The 8,932-nt window shown below is 33.2% G+C and overlaps 1 protein-coding gene across 1 annotated transcript in view; it reads right to left on the reverse strand.

The window, feature by feature from the left end:
• The window catches only part of LOC105618918 (protein SZT2-like), a 21,282-nt gene extending 12,978 nt beyond the window's left edge, over positions 1-8,304 (reverse strand). Inside the window, exons 1-10 of the mRNA XM_012200448.1 lie at positions 8,284-8,304; positions 5,384-5,701; positions 5,218-5,295; positions 4,742-5,135; positions 4,400-4,620; positions 3,928-4,312; positions 3,586-3,835; positions 2,700-3,443; positions 2,416-2,615; positions 2,122-2,289 (exon numbers count right to left, since the gene is read on the reverse strand). Coding sequence (XP_012055838.1) covers positions 2,122-2,289; positions 2,416-2,615; positions 2,700-3,443; positions 3,586-3,835; positions 3,928-4,312; positions 4,400-4,620; positions 4,742-5,135; positions 5,218-5,295; positions 5,384-5,701; positions 8,284-8,304 — 2,779 coding nt within the window. The remainder of the gene's footprint in view (positions 1-2,121; positions 2,290-2,415; positions 2,616-2,699; positions 3,444-3,585; positions 3,836-3,927; positions 4,313-4,399; positions 4,621-4,741; positions 5,136-5,217; positions 5,296-5,383; positions 5,702-8,283) is intronic.
• Between the last annotated feature and the right edge of the window lie 628 nt (positions 8,305-8,932).

An 8,932-nucleotide genomic window follows, 5' to 3' on the forward strand; every position in this document is an offset into this window, starting at 1 on the left:
GTACGTACGTACGTAGTACGTACGTACGTACGTACGTACGTACGTACGTCGTACGTACGTCGTCGTCGTCGTCGTCGTCGTCGTCGTCGTCGTCGTCGTGCGTGTCGTGCGTGTGTGTGTGTGTGTGTGTGTGTGTGTGTGTGTGTGTCTATATTATTTTTGTGTGTCTATAATATTATTTTTGTTAAACCAACACACATTACTTAGTCAATAAATTTCAATGCTAACAGCAAACGAATTGAGAAAACCAGTATTTAAAAATATTTTACGAAATATAATACATGTAAAATATTCAATCTTCCTTTTTCTTTCTTTAGAATTCATACATGGAAAAAACTTGCAATAAAATCGTACTGCGACGATAGAAAGCATAAGTATCTTTTTTATCGTCCTTCATCGTCAAATGACAGTGCATACACAGATTTTATAAGCATCTCTATCAGAATTGGAAGAAAGATAAGATTGGAGATAAAGCTACATTACATGCTACGCTATGAAGTTAAGATATTTACGCGAATCGCGCTCTATTACATTGCTTTCTGTAAATTACTAGTTTAATATTATCCCTTTTATCGGAGTTATTTATTCAATGACGAGAGATGCATTATCTTTTTCTTTTTCAATATCACAAAAATTGCAAAAACGCAATATTCTATGGGAAAACACTAATTATTATGTAAACTTTTATTCGTATAGACATGCATTACGAAATCAATGGAAGATAAACTAAGCAATCGTTAAGCAAATAAAATTCCCTCTAAATGCTCTTATAATTTAGAAGGAACTGGACAAAAACATGGAAACTTTCATCGAAACTTTGAGATTGCGGATGGGCGTGCACACATATACTTATATGATCAAGTACATGTTATAATTATGTATATGACAATTCAAACTGTACAGGATGTCTCAGACTTATCGCATCATCAGTGGCAAATTCTTCAAGTCATTTTGAAATAAAAATTCTAATTAAATAAAACCAAAATGACAAGGATTTAATAGTTTTTAAATTATAAATATATATTTAAAGTTAGCGAATCATATCGCCTAAAATTCCCGCGTTTAGAGAGTTTAATTGACATTTTGCGTTGTATATACTTATGTAGTTGGTCTAACCTAAACAACTACGCGCAAACTTTAGGTAATACGATTTGCTAGTTTTAATTTTTTTTTAATTTTAATTAAAAACCTATTATAACTTCGACATTTTGATATTAAAATTTTCATTTCAAAATGATTCACATGATATCTAGGACACCCTGTATATATAGAAATAGACTATAGAATAAATTAAATAACCGCTGAGAGATATTTACTATTAGATAGATTGAGTATCTAGCAAAATAAAACATTTTAGACGATCATATGTACAGAATAATTTTTATGTTATCACACGCATTATCAAATTAGCTCAAGATAAGGGTAGAGCTAATAATTGTATAGAAACATGTGAACTCAAGATAGACTTACCGGGATTATACATGTATTGTGATCAGTTTCTGATATATGTAATATTTTGATATGAATTTGAAATAACTGGTTGAAGATTACTAAATAACTATTTGTACATTGCAACAAATAAAACAAATATATAAAAATAAGATATCAGGCACGGAATATTTCTTGGAATATTTATGATTGCGGATATCGCGTCAGAAATTACATGATAATATAATACATAAATATCAACGATTAGTATTGCAATTTTTAATATTTTCATTGTTTTATAAATTACGTAGATATATATATATGTTGCAAGTGTATCGCAAAATGAGATATCGAACTGAAGATATCTTATCACTCTCAAGACGTTCAAGGAATTTTAATCATGTCTTATCAATTTAAGTAAGCTCATAGATGCTTTGCGGTAAACTAAACTTTATTAAAATATTATAGATAGACTAGAAACATATGTAAAAATATATGTAGAGACGCTTTTGATGACTGATTAATCTGTATCAAACGAATTATTAGGTTGTCTTTATATTTATATGAAAAGACGTTGATAAGTATATTAATTGAATATTATTATTCATTAATGACAAATACGCCCAAGCAAATACACCAAAAAGAAAAAAGAAAAAAATTCATGCAAAACTGAAATTTATCTCAACATCGTACTTACTGCATCTGGTAATTGATGGTACTGCAGAGGATACATATACATAGCAATTGATTGTGTAGGCATTTGTACATAACCGCATTGTGGTTCAACCCAAACCTCCGTAACGATTTGAAAATCATTATATCCTTCCAAATCTTCAGTCCATACTTCTGCCTCGGCAATACCTGATAGTCATAAAAAATCATTCATTTATTATGTCATCAAATATTCCTTTTATTTTATCGAGATAAATATCCCTGTGTATACACGCGCGCGCACACACACACACACACACACACACACGCACACACCTTCTTCCGTGTCATCTTCGGTACCGCTATCGCGCTCTAATGCTGCATTCGGTACAACATGTGGCGGGAACAAAACGTACTGAATAATACACGGATAAGAATTCTCATCATTCCCGAAGCCCTGCATTTGCACTTCCAACACCATGTTTGTGATGCCAGCTGCTGAATACGCGAAATTAAAACCTTCTCCTAGACGTATTCTATAAATGGAATAGATATCTTACTTAACATCATTTTATTTATTTTTGTAATTATCTCCAAAATACCAATTCGAATGTATTTACTTTGTAATTGTAGAGAGTATTCTCGCGATTGCAGTAATGTTTAGTCTAGACAAAGTAATTCCCGGGATAGTTTGTACGAACGGTCGCTTTACATGCCACAGCCAACGATTGTGATATAAATATCTAGATAGGGTAGTTGTTAGGCTACCTCCCAATAGCCCCAGTGCAGCCCTGGCGCAAGTTGGCTGAGTTCCGTCAGGAAACACCACCATACTCAGATTGCTTGGTATACGCTCGTACCTTACGAGAATTCGCTCGAGTGATTTATGTATTATTGTGCAACATGGAATCTCACGTTGCTCCGTCGGTCTATTTGGCAGCGTGAGCTTGGATAATCTGTCCACAAGATCTATAACTACGTTGTGACGAACGACACCTTCAGTGCCGCCGGCAAATGCTATATTGAGTACGACGCAGAGCGCTTTGCAATTAATACGAATCAATGAAAATGACACCGGCGGTTTTTCCGCCTCTCTATATATGAACTGAACATACGTGTGATTCTCAACTAGTACAAAAGTCGCCCAATTTTTCAACATAGCGTATAGTACGGCCGCCGCTTGCCGACTCTGAACGCATTGAAAACGACCGCTCTGATTTGATTGATGAAGATGTCTTGGCAACGGTCTATCATAAGCTAAGATTAATGTAATTCTCTGAGTGTGCATCCAACGCGCCCACTGAAGCGGATCTAAAGAGACAACCGGTTGCCATATCTGTCCAAACTGTGGACAGGCGGCGTCACTGTAAAGTGATATATAATATATAATATATAATATATAAATGTCGAAATCGAATTATGATTTTTCTTTATTTTGAAAAACTATATTTATTTGTTGCAATCATATCTTAATAATTATTTTATTTAATAAAACAATAAATATACCTAAGTTGTACTGTACTTGGTGATGGATAAGATGATAAGTAAAACACAGGCATTCCGCTTCTGATAGTATCTGGTACACTATACCAAGTCCATCCAGATCCTGGAAACCAACTAAAGTGCGCTAACATATTGTCACTTTCGGTTAATGATGTCAATGCCGTCCAAAAGCGAGAGATGACACCTTGGCGATAATGCGAGTTCAATGGTTTTTTCGATAGGCATGTAATGTCATGTAAAAATTCGTATGGAGCTAAGTAATAAAAACTAATTTCAGTTCAGACTACGGATAAACGTGCAATTATGTTATGCAATATCTTAAATTATTTATTATCTTCAATCTACCTTCTACGGTAATGGTATATTGTATCACGTTGGATAGAGATAATGATTTTGAAGACCACGGACATGTTACTAGATATTCCAGGAAAACATTGGTTTTCCATAATAATACAAAATTTATTTCAAGAATGTCGTCACGTACGCTGGCTCTTTTTATTAAGTATCCTTCTCTTAGACGACAACACAGCAAACTGCTTAAAGTACAAGTAACTTTGTCGTCAATCTGTTTTTTCTTCAATAGTTGACCGCTTCTATGTCCATGGAAACAATTATTTTCAGTTCGCCAACAGTGACGATCCGATGTATTACCGTCTGATATATTCCGATACAATTGCCAGCATAAAAAATGTTTATGATAAAGATTCATATTTGTTCCATGTACAGGCATCTATAAATATAAAACAGTTATATTGTAATTAATTTAGTTGCTACTAAGTAGGCACAGTAATATAGAAGAATAGAAAAGTCTATGTACCACATATGAATTGAAGGACATGTAACTACCAAGCGTAGCTGCAGCGATAAAATACAATAGATCTTGATAGGGCACTAAACCATCCGCACAATGTGGATTATACGCGCTGCCTACGCGCAAAAAGCTACATGCAACCGTCGTTGCGCGTAGCTGCTGTATAATGGAATCTAACGTGTGAGCGTTCTTAATTCCGATGATACCATCCGTGACTATTACCATATCTGAAAATGTTTCTTTCTCTGCACTCTCTGTTCTCCACAACATTTTTTTCCATTACCTTGCATAGCGTATACATTAGGTAAGATGTAACCCGCTAAATACGATCATAAATTACAAACTCACGTGCACAGCTGTGCTCAGGTAAAAGTGTCAGAGCCAGCATCCCATATCTCAACATATTTACAAAACTGGCTTCCGGTGAAACTATGGAGATATTACAATTATTTTTGTTCAAGCAGGTGCTACTTTCCTCAAAAAGCCTCCCTACCAAACGCTCACTCTCTGCCCTTAAATTTTCTAATTGCTGATTAGCTATGGCTGTGACCGTCGCCACTCTCTCCTCTAACAGGTACAACTGTTTTTCTACGTATTGTGTGAGAGAATTTACGTTATCCGAAGTAATTAGCCATCCTTGCACTAGTACTTGTTGCGCCGGGCTTGTAAAGAACGGTGTATGAGCTATCACAGTCACATAAATTTCAGGCTGCATCACACGCCTGCTGCCTGGTACAGTAAACTACACATATACAGATATATAATAAATTAAGAAACTTCCTTTTTTTTTTATGAATTTGCAACGTAAAGGAAAAGATACTCACAGGTCTAGTTATACCTTCTAAACATCGTTTCGTCGTCAGACACACCTCGTCAATGACAATCTCTCCGCTTTGTACATCCTAAAAAGATGTTAATTTTATTTCAGCTGACATATGCTGCTACGAAAATTAATATTCCATAACAAAATTATAATTTTGTAATACTTACAACAGTGGCAAGCGACGGACTTAAATCTAAGCTAAAAACCATCCTATACTTGTGCGCCAAAAATACAATTGATGTCGTTGAAACAACTTTATAAAGAAATTGATAGCTGGTATCTGTAGACCATGCGACAGGTTTATCCTTTGGCAGTACAGATACTATTTCCAGTTCTGGTTCTTCCTTACTTTTCGTATTAGGACATTGTATACTTATCACAGAGTCCAAATGCTCCAGTAACCATTGAACTCTCACATTACGAGAGATGGGAAAGCCCTTCTTCATTAATAGAAAGATAGTCTCTGCTTCTAACACAGTTCTATCCTGTACAAAGGAAAAGAATTATGGTTAACAAATAAAATAATTACTATAGTAATGGGTCTATTTTTAGAATAGTTGAACATTCTTTGTATTTAATTCAAATTTTTGCCAAAATCTTTAATACAATTATGTATTACAATTACATTAAATTTGTAATACATTAATGACACTGAGTCTGTAACATATCTATTTATGTTAATTTTTTATTTTTTTATCTATTTCTCATTGCACTGAAAAAAACTCAAAAAGGAGTCAGAACGTCTACACATTGTATCATCCATCTTTGCAAAAAAAAAATACTATGTAATTTGTTAATAATTTGTTAATATTTCACATTAATAATTGCTATGGTTTTTGTCAGCAATTTTAATTTTGATTTGTGATTCAAAACAAAAAATGAATACTAACTATATTTTAATAAGAATAATTTAAATTGCAGATGTAACATAAAGAAAATTGAATTTTTAATAAAAAGATTTATAACTGACAATGAGTAGCTCCAGTAGATCCATCGTTAGCTCCAAAGAGACATAATTATGTAGATCCAACTGTGCAGATTTAAAATGAAATGATACACATTTATATTTAGTGTAAATGAAAAAGAAAATAATAGTCAGTGCAGCAACACACACACACACACACACACACACACACGCGCGCGCGCGCGCGCGCGTACACAAACCAAATTCTTTTGAACAATGCAATTATTTTCAGAAATCAATTTAGATTTATATTATGTATTCGCTTTAGATAATGAAAAGCATTATATCTGCCTATTAAAATACTGAAATAAATTTTATAAAATCCAATAGAAACAATTTAATAATAGATTATGAAAATCGAATATGTATATTATCATGTATATATTATAAAGGAAAGAAAGGAAGAATAGTAACAATTACATATTGTGGGTGGAATAAGTTTCGACATTACTCACAGTTTTCATCAGCTGTAATTAGGCTCCATCCGAAATTTATTCCATCTACAATAAAAACAAGAGGCACACACACATACGCACACATGCATGCAAATAATAAATCTAAATTATAACTAAACAGATGATAATGTTGAAAAGAGCTATAATAGATATATAGATCACATGTTATAGTATCAAAGATAATTGTAAGTCAAAATATATCTACAACATAATATATACATTTAATAATAAAAAAAATCACTGCCAATTTTATGACAGTGAATAATATACATTGTTGAGAACTTCTTGATCTTCTTTCTGTTCGTTTCATGCTACACTTCTTATTACAGTCACACAAATAAGATTGTTAAATGATTGTTATGTTAAATATTGTGTGTATATGATTGTTAAAAGAATTCCTATCAATGCAAATAGATAAATGTTCAACAATCAAATATAATAAAAAACCATTTTATTATGAGTCAACATAATAAAATTCAAATTGGTAATTTATTGTTGAATTTAGAAGTCTCCCCTCTGATCTTGATAAATTAGACTCATTCGACACATTTTTGCATGAAATGAACGAATCTGGCAAAAGAAGTATCGCTCTGTCCCATGAATCAAGATATTAATTGCTAAAATTGACAGATATTCAAGTTAGAAAAATCTGCCACATCAATGTCATAGGGTATAGAGGATTACATAAATTTTTTGCTTTATAAACATAAATTCTCCACTTTAAAATACAAATTCACTGCTTTAAAAACGCAAATTCACTGCTTTAAAAACACAAATTCACTGCTAATGCAAAGAATTCGTGTGTTCAAAACAATAAATTTTTAAAGTGAATTTAAGTGTTTCTTTTAAAGTGTTTCTAAAGCACTGAATTAGAGTAATTAAAGCAGAATAGAACGTATAAATAGAGTTATATCGATCAGGATGACAGATATCTTAATATCTAAAAGTTCGAACTTTAATGTTTAATAACTTGATTTACGGAGCCGACCGTCGCGTTTTTTTTCCTTTTCTTCTTTTTCAGATTCTTTCGTTTTGAGTGACAATACATCAAATGAGTACATTTTTAATAAGATTCTAGGAAGGGAACTATTCTATTATAATAATAATATTCCAAACAATTACCATTCTAATATATTCTAAATAATTACCATTTTTTTTTAAAGCAAAGGATTTTTTTAAGCAGAAAATTTATTTTTGAAACCGAAAACTTGTGTTAGAGAGAGAGATTGAAGCAAAAAATCTTCACTTATAGTCTCGTATACCCCTAAACCATTGATGCACAACAGATTTCCTAACCTGAATATTTATCAACTTTAATAATTAATATCTCGGTTCGTGGGCGAACAGTTACAGAGCGATACTTTTTTTTGCCAGATTTGTTTATTTTATGGAAAAATGCGTCGAAACAGACTAATTTTAACAAGATCGCAGGTGAGGCCCTTAAACTCAACAAACTATTCAAACAGATACATCGCTATTATTAAACTCCACTCTTTAAAAAAAATGTTTGTTTATTTTTAAGATATGTTTCGTAAAAATTCCACATTTCTGTCGCATTGACAGATATCGGTGGAGGAAAGGTTATATCTGTCCGCATCATCGAAAAACCAGAGAAGAAAGTTATCGCGATGCAATCGATGGGCTTTACCTCGTTTCTCGTGCTCGCCATAACAAATTTAGTTTGCGCACGTTCTATTCAGTCATTACTAAAACCACTTGACTCGTTAGCAAGCAGTCTGAGACAGCCGTCATCAATCTTCGCCTTCGATTCGACAACAAGTCATAGCGACTTGAGCGACTACAGTGTACACGATCGGCGTAGACGATAGAAACGATGCAGCACCGACGAGCACCACGCGAGAGATTCAGGGAAAGAGGAAATAAACTGCGCGTCCGATTGGTCAAAGGTCACATTGTTGCGCTTACCGCGACGTTTGCATACGTATATGTACATATATATCTCCACGTACAATGGGTGATAAAAGGTCTGTTCGCAAAAGTTGTTGCATGAAATTTCCAAATATTTTTGCACTTAAAATGAGATAGATATATATTTGGCTTTGAAAAGAGAGAAAGCAAAAACGTTTCTCGCATGATGCGCATAGGCTGCACAGGTTAGAATCGTTTCGTTTCATCTAATGCGAGCATTGATAGCACATACAATTCCTCCTACCATTAGCGCATGAGCTATTACTAGTAGTCAATGCACGCATGCGCATTTTGAATTGCATGCTTCGTGCCTCCATGCTGTATATATATATATATATATATATATATATATATATATATATATATAT

The sequence above is a fragment of the Atta cephalotes genome, assembly GCF_000143395.1.
Source record: "Atta cephalotes unplaced genomic scaffold scaffold00018, whole genome shotgun sequence".
Taxonomy (NCBI): domain Eukaryota; kingdom Metazoa; phylum Arthropoda; class Insecta; order Hymenoptera; family Formicidae; genus Atta; species Atta cephalotes.